General features: G+C 38.4%; 3 protein-coding genes across 3 annotated transcripts; 1 reads left to right on the top strand and 2 right to left on the bottom strand.

Annotated features, from left to right (window-relative positions):
* Positions 1-162: 162 nt before the first annotated feature.
* Positions 163-5,583, bottom strand: LOC141819171 (uncharacterized; the record flags this gene model as incomplete). The annotated part of the gene is made up of 12 exons (XM_074706515.1): positions 5,547-5,583; positions 4,858-4,931; positions 4,695-4,775; positions 3,891-3,966; positions 3,146-3,216; positions 1,859-1,960; positions 1,095-1,184; positions 953-1,027; positions 822-854; positions 610-747; positions 281-379; positions 163-204 (listed from the first exon to the last, which is right to left on the bottom strand). Coding segments are annotated over exons 1-12 (918 nt in total), but the record flags the coding sequence as incomplete, so codon positions are not given.
* Positions 5,584-7,378: 1,795 nt separating this feature from the next.
* On the bottom strand, positions 7,379-9,995 carry LOC141819173 (putative pentatricopeptide repeat-containing protein At3g13770, mitochondrial). Its single transcript, XM_074706517.1, has 2 exons — positions 9,894-9,995; positions 7,379-9,813 (listed from the first exon to the last, which is right to left on the bottom strand). Exons 1-2 carry the CDS (start codon positions 9,993-9,995, stop codon positions 7,621-7,623), a joined length of 2,295 nt encoding a protein of 764 aa, XP_074562618.1. The 3' UTR covers positions 7,379-7,620.
* A 311-nt stretch (positions 9,996-10,306) lies between these two features.
* On the top strand, positions 10,307-11,280 carry LOC141819172 (nuclear transport factor 2-like; the record flags this gene model as incomplete). The annotated part of the gene is made up of 4 exons (XM_074706516.1): positions 10,307-10,384; positions 10,482-10,619; positions 10,679-10,964; positions 11,048-11,280. Coding segments are annotated over exons 1-4 (708 nt in total), but the record flags the coding sequence as incomplete, so codon positions are not given.
* Positions 11,281-12,563: the final 1,283 nt, after the last annotated feature.

The following is a 12,563-nucleotide window of genomic DNA, read 5'->3' as shown; positions in this document are numbered from 1 at the left end:
CTATACCTCCTCTCTATTTGATCAAGATCTATTCCACCATTACTATGGCACACGGTGCCGATAACTATACCGATTCTATATGCACGATTTAAATTTTCTTTCAAAAACTTCACGACTGAAAAAGACAGCCTACGCACAAAAGGAAGAGATGAAGATGCAAACCTTTAGGCCTGAAACAGATATAATGGTTGTCGAACGCATTACCTGGAGGGGCATCAGGTTAGTTTCGATATCAGTTGGGTAACAATAAGAAGTTAACACTAACATGAACAATGCTCACCCTACGGTTCGCAAGAGCTGTATATGATGAAGCTGATGGTGCTGGTTTTGATTCTGAGGATGTCGCAGGTTCGATCGACAAAGGTGTTGAAGAGATAGCCTGGTTTCGGGGTAAGAAAGCATTAATAGATGCAATAGCGAAATAGCAGAACTAAAATCTAAGTAACTTTGGTTAATTAGACATATGTGCTTATGTAAAATCTAAGTAACTTTGGTTCATACTGATTTGGAAGCTTAATAGGTTAATCTAGTTAACGAGATCAATGCCAAATTATCGCAACATGAAATAAGCATTCAAATACAAAATAGAGAGTTAATGAAGTTTCTTGCCTGAATAAGTTCCTTTTTTCTGTTTTGTTCTACAAGCTTTCTATTTCTGATCTCTTGCTCTAAGATTCTTTTATTTCTCTCTTCCTCTAAGCGCTTGGCGACTTTGCAAAGATCATAGACTCCTCTAGATTTCTTTTCCTAAAATGCAATATGTTTTCACCGAATCAGATAACAGTTGAAAAACCAACAGATAAAAAAAAAAGGATGCATGCCTCAGTTCCTTCAATCCGTTCAAACTTTGTATCCTGATGCATGACAGAGTTCAGATATCAGTGTGTGATCTTCGAGAATTGATTTCCTTATGCTTAAGATAATTTTACAAAACAAAATAGACAGTAACTACCAGATCCTGAGCATCACGCTGGAAAGTTTTCAAATCAGTATGAAACAAATTCAAGTCCTTATCTAGCTCTGCCACCTACAGAAACATAATGGAGATGAGCATGATTATCGATTGAAAGACTATGAAAGCTATAATGTCTAACCTCATATTTGGTTGCAACTGTAAGCTCCTTGCACTCCTGCAAGTTCTTATCTACCTGATTAATCTTTGACGTGAAGTGTCGTGTGGCAACCTATCAAACAGCAGATTATTAAGTCAAGATGCGGAAGATGACAATTGAAAATTTTTCTCCATATATACACTAGTCATGCAAGAAGTTTCCCTTTTTATATATAGCTCTCTTATATTTGTTGACATATTCTTTGGGGGTTCTAGAGGAGATCCAAATGTGTTTGTTTGTCTTGAAGCTTTTCTAGAAGGGATCTAGATTTTTTTGTGTTGTTGAGCTCCCATAGCTCATATCCTTACTCGGGTGGTTTGTATGTGCTTGCTTCATTACCTAGCCAAGGAGTGGTTTAGTGGATTTTGATCTTATGTGTTCAAAACCACATTAGATCAGTTGTCTCTTATGAGTGTTTACCCATATTGCCTCTACTTCACACTTTGATCGATTGCCACATAACATGTAGATAGGATTTTTTTAGTACTAATCATTTTAATTTTCAATAAGTTGGGTTTTCCATATGTTTTCAAGTAGAGGAGGAGTTGCCACCAAAGTATAGGCAACAATATTATTACATTTCTCTATCACGATTAAATTCGATCACAAGCATACATAATCACTGACTCATCAATAAAAAATATACATGTTCTTTCCATAGAATTTATAATTCAAAGCATATCAAAATGAAAAGGCCTATTGGTAGTTAGATAAGATTAAGAACAAATTTCAAACAAAAGACATACTGCAATAGACGATGATAGAACATCTAGCTGCCGGCCAACGCAATTGCGAGATTCAGTGAAGCAACGCTGTGTCACAAACATCATATCTGAAAGTTTCCATCCCTAAGCAGTGAGAATATTAGCATTTATTTTTCTAGGTCAAGAATGGAGAATACACTTCAAATACTAATTGATTCAAACCACGGATAATTTTGCAACAAATAAATGAGTTATTGAAATATCCTGCTGATCAAATTTAGAAACATACATATCATATTGTAAGGTTATTAGGAGGAAAACGTAATATTCAAAAGTTTCAGACATCATTCAACAACTTGCAAAAATAAACAAAAAATTTGATTGAGAAACTAATCTCAAGGCAAGAATAACTGAACGTAATCTCCCATTCACTAATCTATTTGACTTGGGCATTTAAACCTTCGACACAATCTGTTTCTGAAGGAGAATCATATTAGGCCCTCATCTACCGCTAAACTTTTTCTCAGATTCCTACCATCCAACTGCGACTCAGTCATATAACCTTGATTTGTTCATTTGGTCAACTTGTTATGAACTTTTTCTCATACTACTAATTTATAAGACAGAGACGACAATTGTGTCAGGTAAACCTGTGATTGTCTATAGACAGAATGACAAGCTCACCATCCAAAGTAGACATTAGTACCAATGGATAGTATATTTAAGGCAGTACAGAGAGTCAAGGTCAGGAATTTGCATTTAAGGTGGTGCATAACATTTCATAGTACTAGCTGAGGATAACCATAATGTAATTAACTTCAATTAACATTAATCTATAATGAATAAAGTAAAGTTTGATACTCTAAATCCTACAAAAAAAAATCAGGCACAACATCCAGATTTAGAATATCATACTTCTGTTTATTCTAAAATAAGAAAAAGGATCTTAGGGACTTGAAACAAACACAAACCTTCAAATAAAATATTAATCTTGGCATTGTCTATGTGCTATGAAGATCCTGCCCCTACGAATGAATCGTAAGTGGTACAGCCACAACAGAAACCACTAACTAGAAGCAAAACAGGCTATAAACTCATCTAGCTAGTAACGAACCATGTTGAGTGAATTGGTTCGACAAATCAAAGGACATTAGCATGCATCCGTTGTCATAAAAGGACCGAATTATATGCTGCAACCCAAGTGTCTAATCATTCAAATGTTTAGTAGAAGCTCATGACATCCAGCTTCTTTTAATCAGGTAGCATATCTCGGAAGGAAATTCTTAGCGTTAATCTTTAGCATCCTTGAGAAGAAACAAGAAAGCTTACCTTCCACCAAATGAAGACATATCCAAGAGTTCCAATAACAATGACAGTTGCAACGCCAAATCTTCCAGAACCTGCAATTTGCATTGAAATGTCAACAGAATGAATTGTTTGAAATAATTGATGAAAACAAAACTACATAGTTAGGGAAAATCAAACAATAGCTGACAGGGTTAATAATTGTACATGAATCAGTGCAATACAATTTTCTCTATTAACTTGGATCCAAAGGGGGTTCTCTACTATGGTCAGAGTTTCTAATTTGCTCCTTATTGAGGGGGAGGATGTTGACATGAGGAACATGCTTGTGGTCTCCCCAGTCTTGCTCTCATTTTTTCTCAACCTAGAAATCCACAAGACTATGTCCTTCATCCAACCAAGTATACATTGCTGATGTGTGTAGTCAACAACAGAGAAGGATGATGAGCATAACAACATCAGTACAGGTGATGGCATGAGCCACACGGTCTTTCATGTTGAACAGGACTCCCCATTGTCTTTAAAGCAATCTTTTATACTGAACATGGAGATAAGCAAAGGCAATATAACTATGGAAAAGCAGTAAAAGTTCAACAAGGGATAGTTTTACGTGTGTGAATGCATGAGAGAGTGTGCATTCACAAAATGGAATCAACTAAATATTAAAGACATGGTTTTTGACAGTGCAACATACAAACAGACTGTAATGGTAAAAAGTACATTTTTCACTGATGTGCATCATCTACAAGTAATGAGGAATGTAAAAAACCTGATCCTGAACCAGTTATGACTGTAATTGATCTTGATTTAGCCAAAACTTGTAACTGCTCCCTCAGAGCATTAACCTGTAAACATTAGCACACCGTCAACAAAATTGCAAATTAACTATATACAGATAGAAATTATGGTCATGATAGACCAATCCAATTTTTTTTATCTTTGAGCAATTAGACCAATTGAAAATTTTCATACTAGAAAGCTGACAATTCCATCAAGAGCCCATATGCTGTTCATGCATCAGCGTATCTTTTGTAATTGGTTTCCCTTAAAGACAAATTTTAAAGCAACTTCTAATCTGTAGATAATATTTTTTTCCTACTTCGCAATACTCTTTCCATGTACTGAAAAAAGGACAACTCAACCAACTTCGAAATTTTATCAATTAGAAAGGGCAGTCAAATGCACAGATGTCTTCAAATAATTGAAATCCTATTTCGTTCATTCAAAGGACATCTGAATATGAGGACGATCCATGATAGTGATTCTGCAAATGATCCCAATGTAAATTTGGATTTCCTAACCAAATAGCTACACTACAACCATTTTACATTGCTAATGTTCCAAGTTAGATAGAATGAATTTGTCACCCATAGTGATTGTTTCACTGCATGTTATATAGTATTTAGGGTGGGACTGTGGTAAAATTTCCATTCAACTTTCAAGCATTAATTGTTTACCTTCAAGGACCAAAATCCAACATACAGATATAACTGAGAATTATGCAAGTTGCAACACTGGAAGTGCTTATAACTACAAACATGATCTAGTGACACTATAAGCGTGGCATATTAACCTCAGCTAACAGAAAATCTGATTGTGTCTTGCTTGTGGATCGGGTGCCATTTTTATCTTGTTGCGAAAGCATTGTGACAATCTGTTAGAAAAAAAAAAATACAAATAGTTAGACAAGGACGAGCTGGTCACTGTTCCAAATAGAGTAGAGTTTGGAGGATTACCTTAAAAGCACCAGAAAAAAGTCTTGTAACATCAGGTAATTGCCCATTCTTTGAGAGCACAGACCCAATTATACCTGCAAAACAACCAATTCATATCGTAGGAATTGGGGAATTGGATATATATAATCTCATGATAAAACTCTAAATCTGGAACTACTAGTGTAGGACTAGTTCCTCTTGACCAATAGCCCTATTAATCTAATAATACCTCTAACACTCAGCCCTTAAGATGAAGCATAGATGTACATATATACCTCTCACACGCAAGAGAAACAAATTGATCTTATTCTATTTACAATCAACTTATGTATGAAGACCTATTGAGTAATGCATGGAATTTGCAATGCTACTCTTACTGCATAACGCACTGAAACAACACACTGTAATATCTGCAGAAACAACTTCAGCAAACCTTTTCAATGAACAAGCTTTAAAGTAAAAAAGGAAGAAAAAAAAGCCCACTTTAACTGATATATTAAGTTCTTCCTACTAAAATCATCCCCATAAAAATGTTTTTTTAAGAGATACTCTTGTTCTTGCTACCAAAAAATGCTACTTTAAGTATGCTATTACATTCGTCGTCGTTAAGAATTCACCCGATCCTCTGGGCCAAGGGCAAATTCTCGCGTTAATCCAATGAGAGACACGGAGAACCCCGCTGATGAGAGATATAGATGAAAAAAGAGTACCTGCTCCAAGGACGATTGTAAGCTTCGAAAGCGCCATGGTAGAAAGTTCTCAAGTAGATCGCCGATGGCGCCGTCGCCGGCTCGCCGCGCTCTCGGAGCCAATGCTCGACCTGGAGTCCGGAGATCACAAGTTCCTCTCAGGGCTGCCCTTCATGTCCTATTTATAGTAATCATCGCGGAAATATCGCCTATGCATCGCCCGGTATTTTGATAATATAGCAATTAATCCCAGCCGTAGGATTCCGTGGCAGCCATGCGTTGATTTCATGATCAACGGTACAAATTTAATTGGAATCCCTAGTAGTTTTGGAGGGGTGAATCGGATCGGATTGGATCGAATCGATCGATTTAGCTTATCGAGCACGATTAAAGCTTAATTATACTTATGAGCTCATATCCAACACAAGTTCTCAGACGATTACCTTGAATTTAATTTGTGTCAATTATATTTAGGCATACAAATTTTAGATATAATTTTTTAAAAATATTTTTATCTCTAAAAAAAATAGTTTTAGAAATTTTAAAAGAAATAGTAAATTAACACTTTTTAAAATATTCTAACGATTTTTGTAAACATAAATGCCCTTTAAAATTTACCAATTCTTAATCATTTTATTAATCAAATAAACATGTTCATAATATTTTATTAGGGTTTGATGATTGATTATACCATTCCATCAAATGAAGTTAATGGCATTTAGCAGTTTAATCAAGTATTACAATTTTCTCCCTCGTAGTAATTAATTGTAACTTTTCAATTTATCTCCTTATATATGATCGTAGGACCGATTGTGTGAAGTTGTTGAGGTAGTAGATTCTATATTTTGTTGAAGTATTCACAATTTAAATATCAACTAAGATGTTACACTTTTGAATTTATCGGGTGGACGAACTAGGGGTCTATAAGGGTTTGGATATCTTAATTATCAAAAAAAAAAGTGTTAATGGAATGTGATAAAGCACTCATAGTAACAATAACAAGATCTTGATTCAAATATTAAATAGAATGAATATGATGACGATTGACTTTTGAGTGTACATAAATTTGTGCTCTAAATTTATCTCATAGGTAAATTATGAAAAAAACTACTACTTTAAATTTACTCAATAAATAAACTAGAAGACCTTAGACACCTCTAAAATTAGTTCGACTGACGAAGCTTCAACACTTGAATTATCATTAAAAAAAAATTAATAAAATTAGTAATTATTATAAGATTTTAAATTTATAATTTTGTTTATAAAGTATAATGTTGTTTAGCTAGTTAATAAATTGTTAAGTTATGCACATTATTTGTCTTAAATATTTATGATATATTTATCATTTCAGTAAAAGGTGGAATCCACCACCCCAACAACCCCACACGATCAGTTCCAGGATCATATGTGAAGAGGTAAATCGAGAAGCTGCAGTTGGCCACTACGAGGAAGGACATTGTATCGGCTTCGTAGAGATTCGACTCTTGTCCACTTCAACAAGTTTGTCTTATAATAACCAAATCAACCAGGTCCAGAAAGCTATGATATGTTTATCATGTGTTTACTTGGAGAAAGTTCCAATGAAAAGAAAAGAAATAAATTATTTTATTTTACTATCTTGTAGATTTAGGCAGAGATTTAGAGAAACAATTAAATATAGTTAATCATGTTTATGCAATATGCAAACTTCATAGATAGTTATGTTTACTCACTCACTCTTCCCCCTTTTCCCTCCAAGCAAATAAACCAAATCTCTCTCTCTCTCATTTTGTTTATTTTCTTTCCTTTCTCCTCTGTTATATCTGTCCAAGTAAACACATTCAAGGTAGCTTAAAGTAAGGACATTAAGGGACTTGGAATACAAACACATCACAATTGTTTTCTCAATCTTGAAGACATCCACTTGGAGCTCAATCTACAAATTCCACCATAGTAAACTGAAGTTACAAGATCAGGTAAAAGAATTTCAGGGCCGGCATCTTCGCAAATCAATCACAATTTACATAACCTCAAGAACAAGGGGTACATATCGAAGTTTCAATCGGTAGGAAGTATGGAGTTTCTAGTATCAAAATGAGAACTTTTGCCATTAGTATCATAGGAAAGCACCGAAATCTCCACACGAGCATTTGCCGTCGGTAAACCGGTGAAGTCTCTTGCTATCCCTCACAATGATTTCTCTTTTGGTTATTGTAGAAAAGAACTTCACTGAATTATGGCAGTCCCTGCACATTGTGATGTTCTTGACAACTCTTACAGTTGCACCTTCGGTCGTATTGATCATACCGAAGACGATGGCCAATCTTTCGCTATGGTGCTTGATGGAAGAGCCAATTGAGCTTTCTTCATCCTCCTTGACTGAAAACTCAACACTTTTGTAAGGAACATACCCCAAGCTTGTTGCTTTGTGAAGCAAATTCTCCAAGAACTTGTACATCTCGGCACTTTGAGGGTGTGATTTATCATTGGCTCGGAAGACAGAAGCTTCACCTTTGATGCTAATCCAGCTTCGATCTCGTATGATTCCGATGTTCTCATCATTCATCAGCTTTCTCACTTTAGCAACATCCTGCCACCTCTCTGCCGATATGTACATGTTCAGTAGCAACACATATGTCTCAATCCCTTTAGGTTTGATCTCCAGCAACTTGTCTGCAGCATAAAATCCTAGGTCCTTGTTGCCATGGCTTCGACACCCGGCGATCAGAATTGACCAAATGATCTCATTTGGTTGAAAATCCATCTTGTCTACGAATGCAAAAGCATCCTCCAACCTGCCTTGCCTGACAAACATATCGATCATGCAAGCATAATGGTCCACAACAGGCTTGATGCCATACTCGTTTGTCATCATGTCAAAATAATACTCAGCCTCATTGATCATGCCGGCGTGGCTACAGGCAGATAGCACGCCGACGAAGGTGACTTGGTTAGGCCTTACACCGGCCGACCTCATGTCCTCGAAGAGTTGAATTGCTTCCTTAGGACGGCCGTGCTGTGAGTAGCCAGTGAGCATAGAAGTCCAAGATATCAAAGTCCTTGTGGGCATCTCCAAAAATGCTCTGATTGCATCCTCAATGCAACCACATTTGTTGTACATGTTTAGTAATGCACTGCTCACGACGACATCAGACAAATAGCCGGTCTTGACGGTCTGAGCATGAATCTGCTCTCCTTGCTCTAAGGCCAGAAGGCCGCTGCAAACGGTTAGAATGCTCGAAAAGCTAAAGAGATCCGGCTTCATCCCTGACCGATTGAGTTTATGGAACACTTTAAGTGCCTCAAAGCCACTGAGTTTGGATTCAACATCATCTTTTGCCCAATTCATCCTCTGAGCATGGCCTGCAATCATTGCATTCCAAGTGATCAGACTAACACTATCCATTTCGTCGAACAATCTTCTTGCCTCATCGATCTTGCCGCATTTCAGATACAAGTAGATGGTTGAATTCTTCACAGGAATCTGCTGCTCACATCCAAATTTGATGCAGAAAGAGTGAATTTGCTTCCCCAGACCGAGATCCCGAACCATGCAGCACAAGCTCAATGCACTTGTCAGAGTATACTCATTTGGCTCGACCTTTTCGGAGAGCATATCGGCGAAGATACTCAGACCCAATTCTGGATCGCCATTGTCACCGCAAGATGAGATGGCCGTGGTCCAAGAAATCACATTCTTGTTGGGCATTCTTTCAAACACTTTCAAACAAGAATCAAAGCTTCCGCATTTGGAATACAAGCTGCAAAGTGAGTTGCCCATGCTTGTTTCAGACTCAGCCCCATACTTAATCACATAGCCATGAACTTGTTTACCGATCTCGATCGAATTGAGAGCGCAGCATGCGCTCAGAACAGCTCCAATCGTGAAGTGCGTCGGAAAGCACCCCGATTCAAGTAAGTGAAGAAACACTCCGATCGCGTTAGCGGGCTGAGAATTGTGAACGTAGCCGGTGATCATCGCCGTCCAAGCGACGACATTTCTGCGGGGCAATTTGACAAACACCTTGAGAGCGGATTCCGTGGCGCCACATTTCATGTACAAATTGACGAGGGACGTCGACAGAAAGGCCTCTTGATGGAAGCCGGTCTTCATAATGTGAGCATGGACGACGACGGCGTCGGGAAGTGACTTGGTCTCGACGCACCGCTGCAGAAGGGGAACGTAGAAGGCGGACTCGACGGCGGTCCGATCTCTCAGCAGAGCGAGAGCTTCCTGCGCGTCGAGAGGCGGCGCCGAGGCCTCCATGACGCCTTCCTGCGCCGGAGGGCTTCTCTGGTAAGCCAATTTCTGCATCAAAATGAAATCTTTATCCCCAAATCGTCGGAATTAGAATGTTTTTGTGCCGGGGAGGAGGGGATGAGCGGTACCTTTTCTAGAGGGACGGCGGACGCCGGGAGGAGCTTCCGGGGGTCGGAGTCGAGCCTGTGGAGGGTGGCGCCGCCGACGGCGAGAGAAGGTAGGGACGCCATGGAGCAGAGGAGGAGATGGAGTGGAGGTCGTTGAGGTTGGCATTTCGCTCAGCTCCGCAGCTTTGTGGCGTTCGTGAGCTGTTGCGGCGATAAGGGACGCAATCTTGTGGCTCCGCCTCGCTATTGGCCCAAGAGATGGTGGGACCCACTTGCCACGTAGGACATTCCACCGTGGCTATTTCTAAATGAGGAAATAAATATATATATTTGCCGATTTAGCAGAGATGGTTACACGTGGCATAAAGGGGCATGATCGTAAATAACATTTCCTCGCTAATGGCGCATCGAACCCAAACCCTAGAAGAGGGAGGCCGACGGCCACCGGCGAGCGAGGCCAAATGGCAGCCCAGCCGTCCGGCGTTGAAAGATCTCCGCTGTCCGCCGAAGTGGTAGCGAACTCGTCTCCCTCTTTCTTTCTCTTTTGATGTTTTTTTTAGCATTGCTTTTTGTTGGTGCGGTCGTCTGACATGATGGCTGGTGATTCAGGTGGGCAGGGCGTTCGTTGATCGGTACTATAATATTCTCCAGCACTCGCCTGATATGGTGCATCGATTCTACCAGGAAAGCAGCAAGCTTGGCCGACCAGATGACCATGGTGGCATGATTTTGGTCACCCCCAGTGAGGTGAGCAACCAAGAAGTTGGTTTTTTTCCCTCTTGAATTTATTGTGGGACGGGATGCAGGCGATCAACCAGAAGGTATTGTTGTCGATTGGTCATGTTAGAGCTGAGATGAAGACCGTGGACTCGCAAGAAACTCTTGGCCGCGGGGTGACTGTGCTTGTGACTGGGTATCTGATAGGGGAGGACAATGTCAAGAGAAGCTTCATCCAGTCTTTCTTCCTTGCTCCCCAGGATATAGGTTTCTTTGTGTTGAATGACATATTCAGATTCGTGGAAGAGGTTGAACACCAGCAGGTAAGCCAGGGCCTGGCGAATTGTAATGCCGAACCGCATGCTGGAGAGGAAGGTCTGTCTTGATAACCCGCCAGTCGTGCCATAGGTTTTATTGTTTGATTCAAAAAATATGAAGCCGTTGCTTTTGACCTGCAGCTCTTCCCCCACAACAAGAGGAGCATGCTCTAGATCAAACTGTCTCGGTAGATGATGAGGTTTCAAATGAGGAGGAACTCTATAAGCCTTCAGAAAATGGCCTTGTCATTGAAGATGAAGAACCTACAGCTGATGTGATTAACAAAGTTCCAACTATTACTCCAGTGATGGTGGCTGAACCAAGTCCTGTTGCTGCCCGAGGAGACATGCCAAAGAAATCATATGCTTCCATTGTGAGTACTATATAAGTTCAATTTTTTGTTGTTTATTCTTTTTGTCATAGCGTTAATTCAAGTCTCTGTACAATCATTCATTGATTCTTTTTGTTACATTGATTTGATGTTTGCTATTCATTTTATATTAAGCGTGCCCTAACTATTTTGCAGCCATATGAATCTTATTCTTTAATTGAGCACTTTGGAAGGCTTTATTACTAGCAATATTCAAATTAAATGAATCATTTTTATTACATTAGCTAAAGTTTTCTTTGATTTCTCTCAACCCATTGTGCCTTCTACTCTAATTCAATTATTATAGTTATAAAGTCTATTAATAGTCTTTGCTCATATCTGTACTGTCTCAATTTATTCGGCTTATTGTCTTCTGTTGGAGTTACACTAATTTTCTTTTAAATATTTTAATTTTTGATTTTATTTATCTAGTAATTTCACCATTCATTTTGTATCATTAAACTTATTTATATAGCTGACATTTTTCTAGCACATTTCTCACATGAAGTAAACTAAATAAACAGATTTATAGGTATTTTTTTGTTGCGTAGTACTCTTTAATAATCAACTTTTGTGATAGTTCATAAAAGCTAATTGGTAATTTGTGAAACTAGTGACTACCATTGTTGCTCAACAACTACTGCCGAAACCATTGCCTGTAGTTGTTGCTTGCTTGTCATCAATCTAAATCAGTCATTGTGAACCCCACCACAATTAACTAAGGATGCTCACTTCCACCTAAGGAAGCAACACATCAAGCCCTTTGTGCCCATGGGTAGTGATACATTTCCAATGATTGACACTATAATTGGTTGTTCGACGCTTGATTTTTGTGGGCATCACACTTGCTTCATTTGATGTTATATGAGGTGGACTGCTGGAGGACAGCGTACTTTTGCATTAGTTTTAAAACTAGGGCAACATACTTCTGAATTTTTTTTTGTGAAAAATCAGCAATTGAATAGAAAGGAAAAGTATAAGCTATAGTATAAGCCATTGCATGATATCTGATATAAGTACAATTAAAGAATACCAAGGAAGCGAAAAGAATCTGGATCTGGTATATCAATTAGGCACAATTGCTGTAAAAGAAGATACTATTTACACGATTAATTAGTAAATAGATTTATTACATTAAGTTTTCCTTTTCCATATATTTTAACCAGCTTCAGAGGAGTCATATGGTTGTAATTGTACAATATATGGTAGACTTAATTATGATATGCAATCTCTATAGTTGTAATTGTAAAATTATTAAGGATAATAAATTTCCCTAAAGCGTACCT

This window comes from Curcuma longa, unplaced genomic scaffold, assembly GCF_044706935.1.
Source record: "Curcuma longa cultivar G26 ecotype Majalengka, Jawa Barat unplaced genomic scaffold, ITB_CL_G26_1.1 contig_28120, whole genome shotgun sequence".
NCBI classification, from domain to species: domain Eukaryota; kingdom Viridiplantae; phylum Streptophyta; class Magnoliopsida; order Zingiberales; family Zingiberaceae; genus Curcuma; species Curcuma longa.
Note: the sequence above shows the minus strand (reverse complement) of the source record. Positions and strands in the feature narration are given on the sequence as shown.

Excerpts from the sequence above, each read along its gene's own strand:
- LOC141819173 (XM_074706517.1), bottom strand. The coding sequence starts at position 9,995 with ATGGCGTCCCTACCTTCTCTCGCCGTCGGCGGCGCCACCCTCCACAGG. Across the intron at positions 9,814-9,893 it reads CCGCCGTCCCTCTAGAAAAG|AAATTGGCTTACCAGAGAAG; the intron begins GTACCGCTCATC and ends ATTTTGATGCAG.